Source organism: Carcharodon carcharias, chromosome 22, assembly GCF_017639515.1.
Source record: "Carcharodon carcharias isolate sCarCar2 chromosome 22, sCarCar2.pri, whole genome shotgun sequence".
NCBI lineage: Eukaryota > Metazoa > Chordata > Chondrichthyes > Lamniformes > Lamnidae > Carcharodon > Carcharodon carcharias.
Window position 1 is genome coordinate 55,450,869 of NC_054488.1, and position 22,763 is coordinate 55,473,631.

Genomic DNA, 22,763 nt, shown 5'->3' on the forward strand with positions numbered 1-22,763 from the left:
CAACAAGCACGGTTGGGTCTCTTCTGGTGTGGTACCTCAATCTCATGGATTGTCTTGGGATTTTCCACCCATCTGAGTGCCTTACCTTTGCATAACTTTCTGAAGTGTCCCAGGTGGGAGCAGTTGAAACACTGCACTGAGATTGCTGGACATTGCTCTTGCCTGGGAGGTCGTTTGGCTCCGCAGTGCTGACATGGTCGCCCACCTTCTTGTGGTCAGTTTGGGCACTGCCTTCCTTGGCCTGGAGTCCCTCTGCGTTTTTGTTGCTTTACTAGTTAGACAGCTGGGGCTATTCTGTGCCAGGGCTTGCTTTCGCCATGTAAAATGGATCGGCGGCGTTGGTAGATTTCAGACTGTCTGACTATATGGATGGCCTTTTTTAGAGTCAGATCCTCCTTGTCCTGTAGTATATCTGAAGGGGTATCATCAGTCACTACTTATAGGCCCTGACTTAAGATCACCATAATCACAGGCTTCAGCCAATCTGTATAATTCATTTATATAAGAGTCAACTGGTTCTCCAGGCAGTTGCACACATTTGTTGATTGTTTTTCTCTCTCAAATTTTGTTGCTTCTCAGATTAAAATATGTATCAAATGATTTCAGAACTTCTTCAGGTTTATCTGAGGATTTGTTTATTCCTTGCCATCGGACTGACTGAATAAAGTAGCATATTCACTTGTTCAGCTTCTGTCTTTTTATTTAATCCTGAAGCTATCATGTATCTTAACTGGTAAAGTCCTCAATTGGTGTGGCCCTTGGATCAGTCCCAGTTGGTCTGGTGATGTTGATTTGTTGTCCATGGTTGCTTTAATGTTCAAGTGAGTGCAGCTTTAAATGCTGTGCAGGTTTTTAAAGATGGCATCGAGGTAACCGCTTTTCCAAAGAGTCTTCCTGCATTGTCATGTTTTGGCGGGCTCCCCACGGCAATGGCGGTCCTGAGGTCTTTGGCTTTAGTTTAGTGCACTGATTTACTCAGTCAACTATTCTGGGCCTTCCCTGTGACATCAGAGGCGTTTTACAATCGATTCCCTGCTTCATCTGAGGTTCTTAAGCCTTCCGCTCCTTTTATTTTTCTTTCTTACAGCTCGGCTGCTGTGTGGTATGGTGTCGATTCTGAATCCAGGCTGACCGCTGTGCTTTTGGGAACAGCTGCTCTGACGTTTGTACAGCTCTGACACTTTTTAAACTAGTCCTGGCTTAGAACTGAATTTTTTTTGCCCACTTCTGCTATGTTCCTTTGATCCTGCGCTCTGTCCGCATTCACAACAGACCTCCAAGTGATCTTGTGGAGTCCTCAGCTGCACAGTGGAGTGGTTTTTTTCTGTCTTTCTGCTTCCAGTTCTGCAATGGAGCTTCTTTCAGGCGATCTCCCTCTGTTTTCTCTTCAAGTGCTTTCAGTCACGTCAGAATGCTGCTCCTCTAATTGTCCAGCTTTTGAAATTCTTCTCCAGCTTCTGAGGTTCCAGGTTTTTTCCATTCGCTGCCACCATGTTGTGTTGTATGTCCAGTAGGTCACACAGAGATTCTGAGTCTCGTACGGTTGAACATTAAGTGTTTATTGATAGCACATAACTGTGCACCTACATACACGATGTGGTCTGAGCTATGAGCTGACTCCATGCTTGCTTCTACACAGGTCTCGGTCCAGTCCACAACTGACTCTATGTCATGTGTCTCTTTACATCGCACTGTGGGCAATACTGTTTCCCAGATACCCTTATATGACAATTATTAATTTTAAACAAGTTTTGTGATTGCCTGTCAACCAGGTCGATCCCCTCGCTACAGTCCCACTACACCTCCCTTGGTGCTTGGGGGACCTGGAGTCACTGAGCAGGCCCAAGCTGGGATGAACAGCTGGGACAGGGCCCCTGTTTCCTGGAAACTGGAGTAGAGGTCCAGAGCCATCGAAGTGTGGGTGATGGAGCTGACGTCCTAAGGGTTGCTGCCTCTGGAGACATTGGCTTGTTCAATTTTTGAAAATAAAGAATGTGTCTTGGGGCATATAAAGAAGTTAGATCACTTTACACCTATTTGGGGGGTATTGATGGGCTAAGGTGTACGTCTTACAATGTGGGTTTGCCCAACACAATCACCTACCCAGAGTTCAGTGCCCATTGTGGATAAGGAGAGAGAGAGAGAGAGACAGACAGTCCTGCCAAATCACACTCATTTCAAGAATGACCACCATGCCCCCACCACTTTTAGACCAATTAGCTGCATTCTTAAAAAAAATCACGTACTTATCTCACTTTTGATTGTATGAAACAGAGTAAATGAAGGGTTTGTGATAACTCAAAAGTTTCTATGGGTCTGAAGCAGCCTTGACCAATTTGGCTGCACCTATCAGCCTTCTGCATTTGATTGAGTCTTCACCCTCTTCACCTTCGTACGGTTTGACTCTGGTTAGAAGGAACTCTTTATCCCCGCACTCCCCCCAGCCACCCCCACCCACCCACCTTGTTTCTACCCAACACACCTCGCCTTCCCTCCCCCTCCCTCCTTCTCTGCCTGTCTAACTCCTCCCTTCAGCTGCCTATCTTTCTTCCACCCCTTTCCTCCATTCCTTCAAAATAACATACCCACCCCCCCCACCTTTCATTGTTGTTCGTGCTCCATGCTCCCTACTCCTGGGGTTCAGAGGACTTTATGCTTGAGTTCCTGAGTTGCCAAGGCACCATGTCCCTGAGACTTGTGGGTAGGTGTTTGCAGAGCGATGTAAAGCCTGCCCACAAGGCTAGCCTTTTCACTGAAGTGGAGCAGCGGGAGAGTCAAGTTCACCAAGTGTGGGGGCAGTGGCAGAGAAAAGGGGCAGTAATGGAGGGAGACCCAAGATTTGACCAACTTGCCGTGCCCTACCCCCACTGAAATTAAGTTGGTGTCGTGTGAAGGGACCTTTCCCACTGGAATTAATTCCTAAGTGACATCCTTTATCAATAATCTTTACCTTGAGAAAGTTGTCATTGAGAAACCTGTAAGTGACCATAAAACATGTTAACTTGACTCTCAATGAACAGCAGAGGAAAGAGAGCACTAATTCATTTCTTTTATTTAATGAAATAGTTTGATGTGGGAGTTAATTCAGTGAATGTTGATTTTAACACGAGGACGGATAACTAAACCGGAGGGGCCAGTGGGGTTTGTAGCGAGGTGGGGAATGGGATTTGCAGGGAGGGGATGTTTTTGTGGAGAGGGGAGTTTTTGTCGGGAGAGACAGTCACGTCTTGGGAGAACAGGTAGGAAAATTCAGAAATTCTGACCATAATATTGCGAAATGGAGAAAGACAAGAAGAGGTTGTGATTTGTGGGTGAGAGACAGAGAGAGGGAGAGAGGTCGGAGTCTACAGGGTGGGGGCGGTGAAATGAACTTTATGTCTGGGCAAGAAAGAGGAGGAACAAAAATCACTGATTAATTCTTCAGAAGACACAGTTTGTCTCAGAAAAATCTCTCCCCTCTCTGCAGTAATATTCAGCCTCCTCTCAATCAGCAAGTTATTTTCAGCCTGTCCACCTGTGACCTCTAATTGATCCAGTTCCACTTATTACTGCTTGTGCCTGCCAATTGTAATTAGAATGCGGCTAATAATTGATGGCGATTGGTCATTTCTGTTACGCTTGACAATGTTACTTACCATTACTGTCCACTTAATGAATTCATTTAGTCGGCTCCATTTATCCTTCCTAATAAGATATTATTCATCGTTGCTTCTCTGATTGGGCTAAATTCTCCTGAAGTTCTACCTTCTCCCTTTTCATTGCATAATCAGTAAAGAAGCTCACCTCAAACAACAGGAATCTTTTCTACTAATTCCCATGTTAATTATTCATGTTGATGGTTTATTGAATCGGTAAGGATATAATTCCAAGAAATTAAAGCACAGCTACAAATTGAGCGTGGAATGTGGAATTAAGAGGACTCGGGCTAATTTAATTTTTAATGTTATTTGAATGCAAAGGTTAATTTGTTCACTTTTTGAAATGAATTGCTTTCTTTTCCTTTAGATCTTATTTCTGAACAAAATTGATCTGTTCCAAGAAAAGATTTTGCACTCGGGGAGGCATCTCAGACTGTATTTTGCACAGTTTAGAGGTATGTAGATTCAGAGCATGGTGGCTGCCTATCTTTCTCCCACCCCTTTCCTCCATTCCTTCAAAATAACGTCTCCCCCCCCCCCCACCATTTCATTGTTGTTCGTGCTCCATGCTCCCTACTCCTGGGGTTCAGAGGACTTTATGCTCGAGTTCCTGAGTTGCCAAGGCACCATGTCCCTAAGACACGCAGGGCGTGCACTTTCTCACCTTGTTTTTTTGCACTTGGCCTTCAGGGGAGAACACCTGGGCCTTGGGGAGCGGGTCTATAAGAGCTGTCCATCGTCCATTACCACACCCAACATACCCCTCGTTCACCGTAAGGTGTAGCTCGGGGAGTAACATTCCTGCCTCTGAGTCAGAAGGGTCAAGTCCCACTGCAGAGGAGCGGGTGTATAATCCAGGCCAACACTTCAGTGCTGTACTGAGAGAGTGCTGCACTGTTGGAGGTGCTGTCAATTGGATAATTCAAGGCCCTGCCTTCCCTCTCGGATGGATGTAAAAGATCCCGTGGCACCATTCGCAGAACAGCAGGGGAGATATTCCTGGTGCCCTGGCTAATACTTACCGCTCAATCAACACCGAGAAGCAGATTATCTGGTCACTATCATGTGTTTTATGAGTTTGCAAATTGGCTGTTGCACTTGATACACTACAACAGTAACTACAATTCAAAGCACTTAATTGGCTGTGAAGTGCGTTGGGACATCCTGAGGTCATGAAAAGTGCTGCATAAATGCAAATGTTTCATTTCGTGTCACGTGTGGCCCAAGACAGTGAGAGTCAGCAGCCTATTTGACCATGAAGGGCATCACAGGGTCCACTTCAGTTCTTAACTGACTGCAGCCCTGGCTATAGGTTGAGTCTGGGACCTTCCTGGTCTGTATTGTTTAATTCCACACTGGGCAGTACTGTTACCAGTAATACCAATGGTTGAGGAAGCACCCCCCAGATATGCTTTGTGGGTGCATGTGGTAAACTGCCAACAAAATGGTAGAAGTGTTGAATAGTTATTTTTGCCTCAGTAATCACCAGGGAGACTAACAACGTGGATCTGACATTGGAAGATCAAAAAATATATAAGGGTATTTAACATAGAAATGAAGGGTAAAACCCCATGACTGGATGGATTGCATCCACACGTATTAAATGAGGTAGGGAAGGGATAGCAGAGGAACTATTACATATATAAATATTTTAAAAATTAGTAAGAGAATTGTAGAAGGCGAATGTGATCCCTATATTTAAAAAGAGAGAGAGAGTGAATCAAGGGAATTACAGACTAGTTAGCTTAACATTTGTAGGAAAGGTATTTGAATCTTATCTCAGAGGTGTAAAAGAAAAATGAAAATAGAATAAAGAACGGTCAATACGCATTCGAAAAGGGAAAGTCACACTGGACCAACTGTATTTCCTCCCGTGAAGAAGTAACAGGAAGACTAGGCAAAGGTAATGCAGGAGCTGCAATTATATTTGGATTTTCAAAAGGTCTTTGGATAAGGTACCATGGGGCAGGCTCACGACTATGGTCACAGCATGTGGAGCCTGGGATAACAGAATAGATAGCAAGCTGGTTACAAAGCTGGAAACAGAGAGTAGGGCTTAAGGGGTGCTACCCAGATTGGCAAAAAGTGGGAACACAAGGACACAAGGTTCCACAAGGATCAATGCTGGGACCACTTTTCAGAATTTGCGCAAGAGACTTGGACTCTAGAATTTAAATTGCAATTTAAGAAATTGCAGAAGGTGTAGGAAATACTGAGGAAGTCAGCAACAGTATAAAAATAAGACTTTAATAAAATTGTGAAATAGATGTATAATTAGCAAATTAATTTCAATACAGATAAGTATGAGATAGGAAGAATGGTGAGGTCTCGTACTGCGTGTTGAAGTAGGGTAGAGATGCAAAGTAATCCAGTCGTCCAGATACACAGGATTAGGGAAATGTATCCATGTAATGTATATGTTTCCACTGATGGAGGAGTCTAAAACTAGGGACCATAAATGTGAAAGACACCAATAAATCCAATAGGGAATCCCTTTTACCCTGATAATGGTTAGAATGTGGAATTCATAATGCTGAGGGGATTTTGAGGTGAGTAGCATAGACGCATTTTAAGGGGAAGCTGGATAAACACAAGGGGGAAAGGAATAGAAGGATATGCTGATGGGGTTAGATGAACTGAGGTGGGAGGAGATTCCTGTGGAGTCACACCAGCATTGACCAGTTGGACCGAATGGCCTGTTTCTGTGCTGTAAACTCAAGGTGAAATGCATGGACTATCTGAGCATTTTAACAGTTTAATTTGGCAAGTCATTGCTTATTTTTTAAATTTTGCTGTTGGAGTCTTTGACAGCTCTGCTGTTTGGTTGTGAGGGGCTCACTAAAACTCAGCCCGTGCCAGCTCCTCCCTTTGGCAATGTCCACAGCTTCACCACCATTGGAGAAAGCTGGTCTCTTCAAACCCAGTGCGAAAGCTGAAAAATGGCACAGGTGGCGAGCAATAAAACTGTCCCCTCCATTCCAACTCAGTGAGCTTTGTCAGTACAGAAATGATTAATCTAATTAGAATTCATGCCTGGAATAGGAAATCTGCAGCAATAGAGAAAACAACACAGTGTGAGAATTAAATTCACCTTCGAGTTTTGAGCTTTCAATGTTTTTAGATCTTTGAATTTTGAAATGCCAGCTGGGACCTGAGGATAAATATTATTCTGATTATTTTCTGTAGTTCACTAGATGCGGTGTGGTCAGATTTCTCTGAGTTTTGTTCTGTCAAGATTTATTTGTAGTGAGACCTCCCGAGCTCATTTCGAAATGGGGAATTTAAACAGTTTTGATGTGCCTTACCTTTTTAAAAAAATAAGCGTCTATCCTCTTTTATTCTCTCTCTCTCTCTCACACCGTTCTCCAGATATGGGTGTCTCTGGCTGCCCGGTATTTATTGTCCATTCCTGGTAACCCTCGAGAAGGTGGTGAAAGGCAACCTAATTGCATCATTCAGAACTTGCTGAGTTGATAGACAACCACTTGTGTTTCTATTGTGAGGAAAGACTTTTCTGAGACAAATACAGGAAGGTGGACAAATAGGCATCGAATGATGAGAGATTAGAGGGAGGGTTGACAAATGTAAGGTGACACTGAAGAGGTACTGTGTGGGGAGAGTTAGAGAGGGTGGGCTAATAGTGGCTGATGATGGGGCCGATGATCATGGAGTAGAGGGAATGGATAAGTGAAGAGGAAAAGGAGGTCACCGTAATGGCAGAGAGTGAGGATACGTCTATGGAGAGATTTGAAGTTGAAATAACGTGTATTAAATCACTGCAGTAGGCAGGTTTGGTGACGTCTGATACTATTGTATGCTAATACTTAACACTTGCTCAAGAGGTCTAATCTGTTCAGGATTTCCGTTCACTACCATATCTGTTCAGAATTTTCACCTACCTTTCTCTGTCTGGACAGAATATAAGACGCAGCCTGTTGCTTGATAGTTGATTATTCTCTTGCCTCTTTTTTTGCCAAAAATATACTTTATTCATAAAATATGTAAAAGTCCATCACGTAACAGTTTAAAGTTGACACTACATAGAGTGCAAAGTAGATCATTTTGCCATAACATTAACACACTGATACCAGCAGCAGCATTTTTTAATGGAAGCACACCGGCCGGCTCATGCTTTTGTCTCTGTTCTTAATTCCATGAGAAAAGTGTTGGAGCGTTCACACTGGAGCGAGCATTACAATATTGCCCCAAAGCATTTTTTTAATATTAGTGCTGAAATGACATTGAGTTGTGCAAGCTGTCACCTAGAGTGTGGTGAATTTGGAGAGGGCGACTCGGTGTTTCTGAGCTCTGTCCATACCCCATCCAGTATCTGCTCCAGCAGTGGAGGCTGCAGCCAGTGACATCAGCCAGATTGGAGATGACAGAAGCTTCATCAGAGACTCCCAAATAATGGGGCTATTCCTGCAGAAAAATGCAGTGAGTGGAGGAGAGTTATTTGGAAAGTATTAAGCTATATAAAATCAAGCCCTATCGCTTACAGCAGTGCTGTCTCCAGACATGATTATGTAGAATCCCAGGGAATATACGGCACAGAAATGGGCCATTCAATGGAACTAGTCTGTACTGGTGTTTATACTCCCCACATCTCATCTGCTGCATCTCAGTCTTACAGCATATCTTTACCCTTGTGTGCTCAAATAGTTTCCTTTCGAAGGTGTAGGAGCCTTAATTGACATGGAAATTAGCCAATTGACAGGTGTATGCAATTCAAAATAGATCATCCCCCACTGCTAGATTGCTTGATAATTATAATGTGGAGCTCAGTCATGCAGACCAAGCAGAGATGTGGGTTCATTTCTCACACAGTGCTGATCTCAGTTGATACATGATGGGACTTTGGTTAGTCTGTGATCCTTGGCTTGGTGTCTCAGCCTAGCTGACCCCGCCCCCCCCCCACCTCCCCCCACACCTCCAACCTTGTTGGGGTAAGTGCACATGTGGACATCAGGAAGAGCTGGTAGCTGGCTGTGATTTCTTCAATCACTCCTTCACCCCTTTCCACTTGCCCATTAGACAGGTCCGTGCTGGGATTTGCTGCCTAGGGTCAAAGTGCAAGTAAGGTCACTCAACCAACATAGCAAGGGAATTGTGTGCTGGCCTGGGAGCAGGGGTCAACATTAACTGCAGTGAAGTGGTGGGAAGGATGCAACTCTCTTTGGAACAAAGTAAAATATAATAAGTTAGGCCCTTTACAGTTGTTTCGAAGTGGCTTCATCACCCAGACACTGAGCGATGGAGGTTAAGTCCTAGTTCCATTTAAGAGAATTTTGAGCTTTTTGATTTAACATGCAGCTCATTTGCCTGCTCCTCACTACAACAACTTGCACACAATAATTCAGAAAAGTATCATCTCGAAGTGTTTCACAGGACCACTTGCCAAACCAAGTCACATTAGGATTGGGACTGGTGACCAAATGCTTGATCGAAAGAGATAGGCTGTAAGCAAAGCTTTGTAGAAGTCGGAAATGGGGGGTAAAATTCCAGGGCTTTGGGCCTCAGTAGCTGAAGGCATGGATTCTAATGATGGAATTCTGAAAATCAACATCCCAGCAATTCACCAGAGGCCAGAATTGGAGGAGCACAGAGACCTTGGAAGGTGGAGGGCTGATGGAGGTTAAAGGTGGCTGAGATTATGGAGGGAATTTGAAAACTAGTTCTTCATTTCCCTATTTCTATTTTTCTTTTTGCTGCAAGCGACTGTTTGACCAAAAGCAGGAAGATGGGTGAACAGCACCAAGTGTTCAGATAAAACCATGATGAAATGTCAGTGGGGAAAATAAACCTGTTCAAATGGATTATTGTGTGAAATTGTTCTTCAGTGGCCATGAAAAGTGTTTAATTCTCCACCTTTTATCTCCCTGCCCTGAGCCCTCAGTGGATTGAAAGCTGATATCAGATCGGAGCATCTGTGCTGTGCCTAGTGGCCTGGTCAGTGCAGGGAGGCAGCTGTGCGACTTTAGATTAAGAAGGATCTGTGAAATTGACTCTAATGGCCACCATGTTAAACGTGGAGCAGAGTTCTTTGTTCAAGTTAGAAACTCCATACTTCACGGTTAAAAGAAAGACTTGCGTTTATATGACGCCTTTCATATCCGCATGGGCGGGAGGTGGGGTCACCGATCATTTTACTGCCTAATGAAATGTAGCCACTGTTGTATGTAGACAACGCGGTAGCTAAGTTGCGCACAGCAAACTCCCACAGAAAAGCAACATGGTAATGACCAGGTAATCTGTTGTTTGAGGGATAAATATTGACCAGGACACCAGGGAGAACTTTCCTGCCCTTCTTTGAATTAGTGCCATGGAATCTTTAACATACATTCGAGAGGACCGACCGAGCCTGGGTTTAACATCTCCAAAAGACCGCACTCCCAACAGTGTAGCACTCCCTAAGTGCTGTCCTGGAGTCTCAGCCTGAACACTTGTGCTCCGGAGTGGGACTTGAACCCACAACCTTCTGACCTGGAGGTGAAAGTGCGACCCACTGAGTACGTTACAAAGCAGCTGTTAGCCAACACAGCTTGTTGGATCGTGATGCTTTGTTGAGTATATTCAAGACAGATGTCAGTAGATTTTTGGGTGCTTAAGAGGATTGTTGGATATGGAAATAGTGCGGGAAGGTAGATCAGCCATGAATGGAGGAGCAGGTTTGAAGTTTTTAGTGGTTGACTCCATTTCCTCTGTGTCCTGAGATGTCCGTCATGCCCAGTTCTGTTTTGAGGGTCTGATCTCAGTCAGATGTAACTTCCATTTGAGGTTCCCCTCCAACCCTCGACAAGTTGCTCACTGTTGAGCTGCTTCTCATGGCAGCTCAGAGGGTCATGTTGGAGGAAATGCAGGATCAGACTGAAACCCCTAGACCCAGGATGCTGTGTGATGCAAGAGGAATGGGGAAATGGGAATGGGAGCCTTTCAGCAGTGAAATTAAAAAGGTCAGTGATTGCATGGCTTGACTGTACCTACCGTGAGCACTCACTTGTGCAACTTAGAGGTTCCCCTCATCTTTGAGTTTCATTTTTCCTTTCCTGTCCAAGTGTCCCCATCCAGCCAGCCTGATTCCAATCCCCACTCCTGAGCTGACTGTCGGCAGCTGTGTTGAGTTTTTTGGGCTAAGTGGTCCCTTTATTTGCCCTCCCCCCCCAGTAATCCTATCCAATACTGCTCAGTGCCTCAATCAGCAACGTAACTGTGGCACAAGAACTCACCGAAGGAGATTCCACAAGCATCCACACTCTCAGTTGTGGTGGAGTCCAACAAGAGAGGAGCTGAAGTGTTTTGGAAGCATCTTCATGCAGAACAACATGTTATTAATGTTACTTTTCAGTCTTTGAGGTCCAGTGTCCAGTTAATTTTTTTTATCCTTTCGTGGGATGTGGGCGTCGCTGGCTGAGCCAGCATTTATTGTCCATCCCTAATTGCCCCTTGAGAAGGTGGTGTTGAGCTGCCTCCTTGAACCGCCGCAGTCCCTGTGGTGTAGATACACCCACAGTGCTGTTAGGGAGGGAGTTCCAGGATTTTGACCCAGCGACAGGGAAGGAACGGCGATACATTTCCAAGTCAGGATGGTGAGTGACTTGTGGGTTGAACTTGCAGGTGATGGTGTTCCCATGCATTCCCAGCACTTATAGCACAGAAACAGGCTATTCACTCCAAATATTCCATTTATGCTCCATGTGAGTCTCCTAACCCACTTGATCTAACCCAATCAATCTAATATCTATCCTTTTACCCTTTGTGTATATATCTCGCTCCACATTAAATGCATCCATACTATTCGCCTCCACTACTGGAAACACCTTCTCTATGTTTATCTTATCAAAAACCCTTTGATAATCTTGAAGGTCTCTATCATGTTACCTCTGAGTTCCCACTTCATTTACTGTGACTTTAAGAAGTAACTGGATTCAACTGAATGCACCCAAGGCTGACTCATGGCTGTAGTGCTCCAGCCTTGGTCAGCTAACTCTAACAGCACTGAGGGCAGCCAATGAGCAGGCAAACAGCCAAGAGCATGATGTGGTGGCATGGGGGCAATGGGGTGAATGAGGCGCGGTGGTGAGGGGAGGGGAGGGGGCGGTCAGAAGTGAATGGTTAGCACAGCGTTGCCTCTTGTTCTATTCTCTCTCTCTCTCTCTCTTGCCCAGGTGCCGATTGTGATGTGGATTCTGCCGCCCGCTACATTGCCAATCAGTTCCTGTCACTTAACCGGAGCCCGGCAAAGTTGATCTACCACCATTTCACGACTGCCACTGACACTTCCAACATCCAAGTCGTCTTTCAGGTTGTCATGGACACCATTATAAAAGAGAACCTGCAAGCTGTTTCACTGCTTTAATCCTTGGGAGAGTTGTCGAGTAGAGTGGAGTGGGGGGGATGGGGGAGGAGTGCGGTTGGTGAAGTGGGGAGAAACTGTTCACCCACAAAGGTGGTGAGTGCCAGTTGGTGTGGCTTGGGATTTCAGTACAGGCACCAGTGGAACATACAGAACCTCACACCCTCCAACTAACCGTCCTACAACCTACTGATTTGTCACGCTGTTTGATGCAGATGTTGAGATGTCTCATCCTTGGCAACCCCCTTTGTATTGATGGTGAGACTCCAACATTTCAGTGTTTTAATATCATACCTGCCTGCCAGGGGGATGAAGGTAAGTTGTATGAAGGATATTTAAAGCTCCACATCCCTGCCATACAAGAGGGCACTGTGGATTAAATAATTCTAGAGCAGTCTTGGCAAAATGAACACAAAAGGCAAGGTCTCTGTCGGCCCAGACATCTTCCCCCTCGGGCAAACCTCTGGTTCCTGTTTCCACAGCCAGGATTGGAGCAGCGGTGGGGGTTGTTTGGAGGATGTTCCCAGTGAAGCTTCATAAAATAAGGCATGGGGGCAAAATGGAATCTTCCGCTGTGTCTGTCTGGTCCAAACCTCTCACGCGCGGGCACTTTCTGTGGTGATGCATTGTTCTGAATCAGTAGCGCAAGCCAGCGTGAACAATTGCAGTCCTGGACGCCTGGAGCCGTGAATTCTCATTGATCCTGACATGAACTACAGTCATCTGTCAGTGATACAGAGCTTTCAATCTCTTCACCCATCAATGTCCCAGTTTTTTGCTGCCTGCAGACCCATTTTTTTTAAAAGAGAGTTTCAATTTGTTTAAAGATTTATTGAAGTGCTGTGTTTCAGTGTAATCTGCTGTATTGTTAATATTGAATGGCAATTGTTGCACTGATATATGTTCAGAATAAAGTACATTTAATTGTCCTTAAACCTTGTCTACATCCCTTCTTCTGATATCGCATACAGAAGGAAAGTTCACTGCGAGTAATTAGGTCATTAAGATGGAAAGAATTAAACTCATTGGTAAAATCTCTGCTTCACTTTATCTACTTGAAAAGAAATGAGTTGTCTATTGATTTGCAACATCTTTTCTGCAGTCTAGTTTTACCCTCCTCTATCTCCAATCAGGAAATGGTTATTTTACTATCATTCCCATTTATATGCAAGAGTGGAGCACAGAAGTCCCACTTTAACAAGATTTGTACTTGCCACCTTTTAAGTCTGAGACTTTTGCCTCTCAGTTTGATTGTATTCATTCACTTAACCTGCCCAAGACTCAGTTTGTCCTGGTTTCCACCCATTTGTTTTCTGTTCATCCTTGGCACATGGGTGTCGCTGGCTGGGCCAGCATTTATTGCCCATCCCTAATTGCCCTTGAGACTGCTGCAGCCCCTGTGGTGTAGGTACATTCTCAGTGATTTCTGTGATACAACTGGGTGGCTTGCTTCAGTTAAGATCTTGAATCACATGTAAGCCAGACCAGGTAAGGACAGCAGATTTCCTTCCCTAAAGGGGTGTGTACTAGATGGGTGTTTACAACGATAACCTCACTAAATTCAATAAATAAAATCTAGAATTAAATTCCCCTCGTTGCCTAGGTGGGATTTGAACTCTTGTCTCTAGAGTATTAGTCTAGGCCTCTGGATTACTAAGCCTGTCATGTTACCACTATGTTACCATCTCCCACAGCAGCCAGTGTTAAAGTTGTGTTTGTGAGGAAGGGGTTCGGTGGTGGGGGGTGTTCTGTGGCGTGCCAGTGGATGTTGAATTTCCAAATGGCACTTGCCGCTGTGGGAGGAAGTTGATGTTTTTGAAAAAGTTTCAGAGATTCAAAAACGCGAGGCATGGGAGAGCGGCATTTCTGAATCTCCACTTTCTCGAATGATGATTAGGTAGCCTCATCCTGGCCACAAGTGAAGGAGAAATTGAGAGTGAAAACAGAGGAGGAAGAAGAGAAATGGGTTGGGTGGGATGGCCTTGAGGTATGGACTGAGGGAGGGTTGAAGCAAGACAATGCCAATGGCCCCACTAAAGCTATGGTGAAAATGAATGAACAAACTAAACGATACAGTGCATGTGTTGAAAGATTGGGGAAGAAATGTGAAGCGGGATAGGAAAGGGAAGCGGTGAAACTAGGTGAGTTGATGCTGGGAAGCCCTGTTTTGATGGACAGTGAAATATTTGATGAATATTATGAACTAGGAGGGACAGCACAGTTTGATGACTCCTGATCATCACCAAAGCAAATCACAGGATTCTTCCCACTTTAAAAACACCTCGGGAGACATGAGCATTTAATTTCCTTTTTTTTCCACGATGTTCAACACAGTCATGCTGGTTAGGAGAGATGGTGGCATAATGGTAATGTCACTGGGCTAGTAATCTAGAGACCCAGCCCACTCATTGCTCTGGGGTCATGGGTTCAAACCCCACCATAGCAGCTCAATTTAAATTCAATTGCTAAAAAAAAAAATCTGGAATTGAAAGCTAGTCTCAGTAATGGTGACTATAAAACTATCATCCATTGTTGTAAAATCCCACCTGATTCATTAATGTCCTTTAGGGAAAGAAATCTGCCGTCCTGACCTAATCTGGCCTACACGTGACTCCAGACCCACAGCAATGGGGTTGGCTCTTAACTGCCCCCTGAAATATTCAATTCAAGGGGCATCAGGAATGGGCAACAAATGCTGGTTTTGCCCATGAAAGAATTTTTAAAAACTGTAATCATTATTTTAAAGCGTTGACATTTTTAAGGTATTACGCTGTATTCACTCTCGTTACATGTGCACAATTTAGGCAGGTGCACCAGACCTTGATATCTGTTGCTCCCTGTTTTAAGGAAGTTCCCATTTTAACACCATTTGTGAGGTTGTCCCGAACAGCTACAGTTCAGTGGGTTCATCGAGAGGCCCAAAATTTGATGCATTTTTTTTAGAATTGCCTGGGTTGGAGAGGGTGATAGTAGACAGCTTGGAGTGAATGTGACTCGTTCTTTTCAATGTTTGGTGTCTTAAATTTTTCACACTCTGAATTTGACAGATGCGCGCACACATGCACAAATACGCTCAGATGCATACGCTCATACCGATATGCACACACGCGTTCAGATACACTCACCAACAGATACACACTTGCACGCACACCCACTCTCATGTACATTCTTTCTTCCTGTGAGTGGTATGTAACAATATCCTCTGTATAAACTTTCACATCCTATTTAAAAGGTTTGCTGTACATTTTCTGCATATCGCTGTTATTTATATATGATTTTATATGTCTATATATTATTTATATGATCTGGAATAACAGAGGTTTGGGAAGCTTTTTAATTTTTTTTCCTCAAGTTTAATTTTCTCGGAACTAATTTCCTGTAAGTTATTGATAAATTGCAAGAGTGTTTGAAGGCAGGTGAGTAGGTATTTGACACTCGAATAGGAGTCAGGTCACCTTTTACGGCTGAAACATAATTTATTTAATTACAGACATCAAAATCTTACCAATGCACAGTTCATTTATTGAATGATTTTCCATACATATTGAGATGCATTTTTATATAGGCAATCGATTGTTAACAAAAATCAGACTCAGAGGAACTGCCCTGCAGCAAATAAATTAGTTAAGTTTAACATATTTTAACACATGTCGGTGAGTTAGGAGTTACAGTGAGTTCAGGGTCAATTCTAAATTGTTTGAAATGAGTAGAAATAATAAAACATGGTGTCAGGAACAGTTTGTAGGGTTTGGTTGGTACTTTTGTTGAGAGCTGGAGAAGGGAAAATCAGGCGTTCACACAGTCCTGTGAATCCAGCGACAGATATACATCAGCCTTGCACTGGAAGGTGTTTAGTCCATCTTGGAGCAGCTCACAGCTCTGCAGGTTGGGAGAGATATCCTTCACACAGACAGCCTGCAAAAAGAGTGCAGACACACACACACAATCATTTATCAACCTCCCTCAATCACTAGAATTCAAAAAAAAAATGCTGCACCTACACAGCTGGTAACCTGTGTGAACCGAGAATACCTCTGTTCATGTTGAGAATTGTGAAGGGTTTTGTTTACAAACTGTCTTTCCTACAGAGGTTAACTGACTGGCCTCTTGTGTATTCTCAGCATTTTTAAAATTTCACCTTTTTTAAGTATATGTAGGTTTTTTTGGTTCTGTTCCCAATCCCAGCCGTCGCCATCCAGCCTGGCCACAAACCTACTCATTACCAGGTATTCACACTGACTTTCTGCATGTTAGAGGCTGCAACTGGATCTCCCCCACAGGCTCTTCTCTCACCCCACCCTCCCCACTCCCCTCTCTCCCCCTCACCCCCCGCCCCGTTCACCAACTCTCCCCGCTCGCCCTTTGTCACTGCCTCACTCTCTGTCTCACCCTCGTCCTCTGATCTCCCCACTTTTCTCCCTCCCTCTCCATCACCCTCTCCCCCTCCCTCTCTCCCTCCATCTCCCCCTCACCCCCTCCCTAACAACATTAGGAAGTGGTTGGGAAGCACCAGGTGATTCTCAAGGAGGAGTTGAGGTTTGAGTATGTTTGCTGGGAAGATGCTCTTAAAGAATGAGTTTCCTTTCAATGTGATGAACAATTACCATTCACCAACCAACTATTTAAAAACAGAAATCAAACAGGCAGCTTAACACATATCTCTATCCCGTCGTGGAATATAAACCATTTTATTTAACTCCATTACACCACCAACCCCCCCCCCCCCCCCCAACCAAACCACTGTCCAGAGGTGATATCTTTAGAGATGTTTTATATTAACACATTCATCAGGTTTTGAGTTTAAGTCTCTAAGACGCTCGTTTCAATAACCTGCCTCCTCTTATTGAGCATCTCCCGCGCGGTCTTAAAGCCCGTCTGACCCTGTAAACTCTTTCTGAATATTGAGATTTTACATTGAAATCTAAAATGTCCAAATCATGATATTAAATAACAGCCTCTTTTCACATTAGTTTATTTTAAAAAATAACATTTTAATTCAGATTAAGAAAGAATTTTTAAGGAGAATTATAGATTGCTTCTCTGGAGTCTTTGTGCCTCCCCTCACCACACCACCCCCCCCCCCCCCCCGTCTCTGTTGCTTTCTATTTCCATCTCTCTCTCAGTTTGTCCCTTTCTCTGTGCCTCCCCCCCCCCCCACCTTGTGTCCAGATCTATGTCCCCCTCTCTATCCCTATAACCCTCTTTCCCTCTGTTCTGTTTCTCTCCCTCCCTCTCTCCAAGTACATGACCTGTTTCTCTGTCCCACTCTCTCTATTTTACGCAGTGTAGTCTGTCCTGCCCTGATAGTCTCTACCCCTCAATTTGTTTCTGACTTTATGCATTTCTCTCTCTCTCTCTAACCCTATTTGAATGTCTTTGTCACTCTCTGTCCCCTATCTCCCCCTCTCTCTCCCTCTCACACTCTCTTTCTCTTTACTCACCATGTTTTTGATCAGTGTTGTTTGTCTGGGCTGGCCTCCCAGTTCTGAATACACGCTGTTCTCCGCCGATTCCGCCCCTTGGCTGGGCTCCGATCTGCGGATGTAAGGCGAGCGCCGGATCCCGGACAGGAGCCCGGAGGCTCTGCCCACCGAGTAATAGCTGGGGCCGGTCGCCTGCTTGTACCACGCCTCGCCTGGGCTGGGGACCAGGCTGGCAAGGAATACACACAACACGGCCAGTTTGAGAGATGTTTCCAATGCTGGCATCTTGTGTCTCTCAGTAAGAGTCAGTCTCCCTGTGTCCCTCTCTCTCTCAGAGTCAGTCTCTCTCTCTCTCAGTCAGAGTCAGTCTCCCTGTCCCTCTCTCAGTCAGAGTCAGTCTCCCTGTCTCTCTCTCTCTCTCTCTCTCTGACAGAGTCAGTATCCCTGTCTCTCTCTCTCTCTCTCTCTCGCTCACAATCTGCACCTTTCACTGGCGAAAGCTCAGAACTGAAACCTACCATCTCAGCCCCCCTTAAATATCCCTGTCCCGCCGTTAATTTATGGACAAGTGTTTCCGTCACACGCACGCACCTAATGGTTTCTACAATCGGGATTAATCACAGCCCCTTCCATCTGCAGGCATTGGAACCTCATCCTGAATCACCTAGAAATTCATCGCAAGTGTCTCTCCCCATCTCTCCAGGGTTCATGTGCCACCCGCCTTGAGAAATTATTTCTAAAATTCAGTCTGGGCATGTGGGCATCACTGGCAAAGCCAGCATTTATTGCCCATCCTTAATTGCCCTTGAGAAGGTGGTGGTGAGCTGCCTTCTTGAACCACTGCAGTTCATGTGGTGTAGGTACACCCACAGTGCTGTTAGGGAGGGAGTTCCAGGATTTTGACCCAAAGACAGTGAAGGAACGGTGATACATTTCCAAGTCAGGATGGTGAGTGACTTGGAGTTGATGCCTGTTCCTGTAGAAACTGCTGAGGCATTTACAGAAATATGTACCTCGGAGGGGGGTGGGGGGGGGGGTAGTGTTCTGGGAGCTAACTGGTCAGATGGGGGCAGAGAAAGCAGAGGTGCTGGACAGTTAGAACAGAGTTCCAGCTGAGTTGGGATGTAGACAGAATGGAAGGTGACAGACCAGACAGTAGGGTGGTGGAATATGCCCACAGAGCAGGAAGGCATGATAAGAGTTTCAGAAACAGACAAATCGTAGACTCTTACAGGATGGGGAGGCCATTCTGCCCATTGTGCCTATGCTGGCTCTGAAAGAGCATCTAGTCCCAGCCTTCCCCTATAATCTTGTAAATTATTCCTCTTCAAATGCCTGACTAATTGCCTTTTGAAAGTTCCGATGGAATTGGTTTCCACCAGCCCTTTTGGGGAGTGTGTTTCAGATCTCAACAACCCTCTGTGTGAAATTCTCCTAACTACACGTGCAGTTATTTCGCTGATTATTTTAACTCTAATCCAAGGTTACTGACCCACATGTTAAAGGTAACAATTTCTCCCTTTCAGGCAGCTTTATGATTCCCCTTCACCATTTTGAATACCGGTATAATCCCTGTAACTGTCTGCAGGGAGAACAATCTCAGCTTCTCCATCATAACCTAATTCCCTCATCACCGGGTATCATCCTGGTCAACCTCACCAGGACCTTGGCATCCTTCCTAGAGTGTGGGGCCCACAGTTGGATGCAAGCCCGGGCTGGGTTCTTAAAGGTTTTGCGTGACTCTTTCTTTGTGCATTCATTGGCCCCAATTTACAAAACCCCAAGTATCTCTTACACTTAATTCACAGAATCACACAGTGCAGAAGAGGCCCTTCGGCCCATCAAGTCTGCACTGATACGTGAGAAACACTTGACCTACCTACCTAATCCCATTTACCAGCACTTGGCCCACAGCCTTGAATGTTATGAGGTGCCAAGTGCTCATCCAGGTACTTTTTAAAGGATGTGAGGCAACCCGCTTCCACCACCCTCCCAGGCAGCGCATTCCAGACCATCACCACCCTCTGGGTAAAAAAGGTTTTCTTCACATCCTCCCTAAACCTCCTGCCCCTCAGCTTGAACTTATGTCCCCTTGTGACTGACCCTTCAACTAAGGGGAACAGCTGCTCCCCATCCACCCTGTCCATGGCCCTCATAATCTTGTACACCTCGATCAGGTCGCCCCTCAGTCTTCTCTGCTCCATCGAAAACAACCCAAGTCTATCCAACCTCTCTTCATAACTTAAACATTTCATCCCAGGCAACATCCTGGTGAATCTCCTCTGCACCCCCTCCAGTGCAATCACATCCTTCCTATAATGTGGCCACCAGAACTGTACACACTACTCCAGCTGTGGCCTCACCAAGGTTCTATCCAACTCCAACATGACCTCCCTACTTTTGTAATCTATGCCTCGATTGATAAAGACAAGTGTCCCATATGCCTTTTTCACCACCCCACTAACATGCCCCTCCCCCTTCAGAGATCTATGGACACACACGCCAAGGTCCCTTTGTTCCTCAGAACTTCCTAGTGTCATTGAATACTTCCTTGTCAAATTACTCCTTCCAAAGTGTATCACCTCACAATTTTCAAGGTTAAATTCCATCTGCCTTTTATCTGTCCATTTGACCATCCAGTCTATATCTTCCTGTAGCCCAAGACACTCAACTGTCTTAATTGTCTTATCAATTTCCCCCTCAAAGATTTGTGAATATGTATCCCTAGATCCCCCTGCTGATTCAACCTCCTCTCGGTGCAGCACCAGATGCCTCTGCGTTATTTCTTCCAAAGCGCATCGCTTTACGTTAAACTGCATCTGCCATGTGTCTGCCCACTTCACCAGTACTCCCACATTCTGTTACTATCCTGCTCACTATTGACTACAATGCCAAGTTTTTAAAAAATCATCTGCAAACTTCAAAACAGTGCTCCCTAAACCCAAACCCAGATCGTTTGTGAATAACAAGAAAAGCAATGGTCCTAATTCCAACCCACTGCAAGCCTCCTTCCTTAGTTAGAAAAATCCATTGACCACTACACGCTGCCTTCTATTCCTTAGCCAATTAAGTCCCCGTTACCACAGTCCTTTTAATACCACATTTATCTTTTCCAAATAAGTTATGGAATTTACTGTATCTTCTATCTCTTTCTCACAATTTGGAGATCTATAGTTAACATGCAGCAATGTAACAGTTCCTTTCCATAACCTTAACCAAATATTGAGTCCTTGAACCTTTTGGTTTATTATCCCTGTATGGAACTGTAGTATCTTTGCTCTCTGTATTTGTCCCCCTCCCCCTGACCATCTTATTCAATTCCTTATCCCTCCTGAATCCATTGTAGCCTGGTATATGTAGCTCCATTCCTGCCCATGTTTCAGCCAGGTCTCTGTATAGCCCATGTGACAACTTGTGCCTGTAGCTCATTTGACCTTAGTTGTAACCCTCCTCCGTGTTAACACACAGGCTTTACGACATCATGCTAGTCAGCTTTGCTTTTCTTTCCTCCAACTAACTCCTGCTCTTTCTACGATTTTCTTTGTTCTCTTGCTGTTTGTCCATCTTTGTTTTCTGTGCATTTTGTTTCTCTTCACTGCCACTGTGCCCTGGAACCTCGCCTCCTTCCAAATTCATTTAGATGGGCAGAGGCAGAGGCAGAGACCAGTGATGTTACAGAGATGGAAGTAGGTGATCTTGGAGAGGATAGACTTACAGGTATGTGTACAGAACATATACACACACACAGAAATGCACAGCACACACAGATATGTGTACAGAACATATACACACACACAGAAATGCACAGCACACACAGATATGCGTACAGAACATATACACACACACAAACGCACAGCATACACAGATATGTGTACAGAACATATACACACAAAAAAACACAGCACACACAGATATGCATACAGAACATATACACACAGATATGCATACAGAACATACACACACACAGGCGTACAGAACATATGCACACACAGAAACGCACAGCACACACAGATATGCATACAGAACATATACACACACAGGCGTACAGAACATATACACACACACAGAAACGCACAGCACACACAGATATGCGTACAGAATACATACACATACACACAGCACATACACACATATATACAGTACATACAAATGTGTCCAAAACACACACAAAATAACTTCAAACGTCAAGCCAGCAATGCTGTTTGTGGGAGCTTGCTGTGCAAATTGGCTTTCTTATTTTCCTATGTTATGACAGTGATTGTAATTCATTTACTGTCCCACGGATGTTTAGAAGTTTTGCATAAATGGGAGTTTGCTCATTTTGTAAAACATCTGATTATTGTAACTCTGACAGCCAATGAATACATGCATGTTTTAATGTAGTGGTTTTTTTCCAGAGCAGTTATCTGTTTTAGACACATGTCCAACACTTGCTTTGATTTTATGGGTAGATGAATGACCACAGCAACTGTCTGTGCTGCAACCCTATTTAAATATGGTGCAGTTGCACCCTCTGCTGGTGGCGCCATGTAGCACCTGCAGCCCCTGATGCTGAGCTGGAACCCTCCTTTGTTGCTGGGTCCAGGGAGAAACGTGTGCCAGCGATTTAATAGACTGACCTTTCACCTCTGGGAGCTGGTGTGTCTGATGAGCAGTCAGAGGCTGGTTCTAATTAGGTGTAGGTTCACAGTGGGGTGATTCGGCCGTCTCAGCTGGTTGGGGGGGGTGGGGGTGGTGTGCAGAACACGGCCAGTGCATGAGCTGCCACATTGCTGCAGGAGCACATTCTCCTTTCCTCTATCAGTGGGAAGAGGCAGACTGAGTGTCTGTGTGCACCTGGCCCCAGCTGTGAGTTGGGTATAGCAGGAGCAGGCTATTGAGTTGGATGATCAGCCATGACCATAATGAACGGTGGAGCAGTCTCGAAGGGCTGAATGGCCTACTCCTGCTCCTAGTTTCTATGTTTCTAACAACTTGCAATTGTGTAGCGCCTTTAACGTAATAAATCGTCCCATAGTGCTTCACAGGAGCACAGTCAGACAACTGTTAAAGTCAAAGAAGGAGATATATTTAGGGCAGGTGACCGACCAGAAGCTTGGTCAAAGAGGTCAGTTTTGCAGAAAGGAGAGTTGAGGTGGAGAGTTTTAAGGAGGGAATTCTCAAGCCTATTTATTCGTTACAAGGTTTTTGTTTAATACTGAGATATAGGGGAAGCTGTCCCAAAGCTCTGAGACTGTGGAAATGATGGATAAAATCCAGGCGGCTGCTTTCTTATGGCCGGGCCTGAACCAGCCTTGGATTGGCACGTTGTTCTGTAAAGGGCTGGGTTCAGTTGGCGCAGATGGCGAT

General features: G+C 44.8%; 2 protein-coding genes across 3 annotated transcripts in view; one reads left to right on the plus strand and one right to left on the minus strand.

The window, feature by feature from the left end:
• The window catches only part of gnav1 (guanine nucleotide binding protein (G protein) alpha v1), a 230,008-nt gene extending 217,082 nt beyond the window's left edge, over positions 1-12,926 (plus strand). For both annotated transcript variants that reach the window (XM_041216585.1, XM_041216584.1), the window contains 2 exons: positions 4,006-4,093; positions 11,804-12,926. In XM_041216585.1, the coding sequence (XP_041072519.1) occupies positions 4,006-4,093; positions 11,804-11,994 (279 nt within the window). In that variant the 3' untranslated portion in view covers positions 11,995-12,926. The remainder of the gene's footprint in view (positions 1-4,005; positions 4,094-11,803) is intronic.
• A 2,611-nt stretch (positions 12,927-15,537) lies between these two features.
• npb (neuropeptide B) lies at positions 15,538-17,770 on the minus strand. The gene is made up of 2 exons (XM_041217338.1): positions 17,433-17,770; positions 15,538-15,906 (listed from the first exon to the last, which is right to left on the minus strand). Exons 1-2 carry the CDS (start codon positions 17,697-17,699, stop codon positions 15,778-15,780), a joined length of 396 nt encoding a protein of 131 aa, XP_041073272.1. The 5' UTR covers positions 17,700-17,770; the 3' UTR covers positions 15,538-15,777.
• Between the last annotated feature and the right edge of the window lie 4,993 nt (positions 17,771-22,763).

Bases quoted from the DNA above. Each gene is read 5' to 3' on its own strand.
- npb (XM_041217338.1), bottom strand. From the start codon at position 17,699: ATGCCAGCATTGGAAACATCTCTCAAACTGGCCGTGTTGTGTGTATTC. The intron at 15,907-17,432 runs GTGAGTAAAGAG...CTCTTTTTGCAG, and splicing joins CAACACTGATCAAAAACATG to GCTGTCTGTGTGAAGGATAT.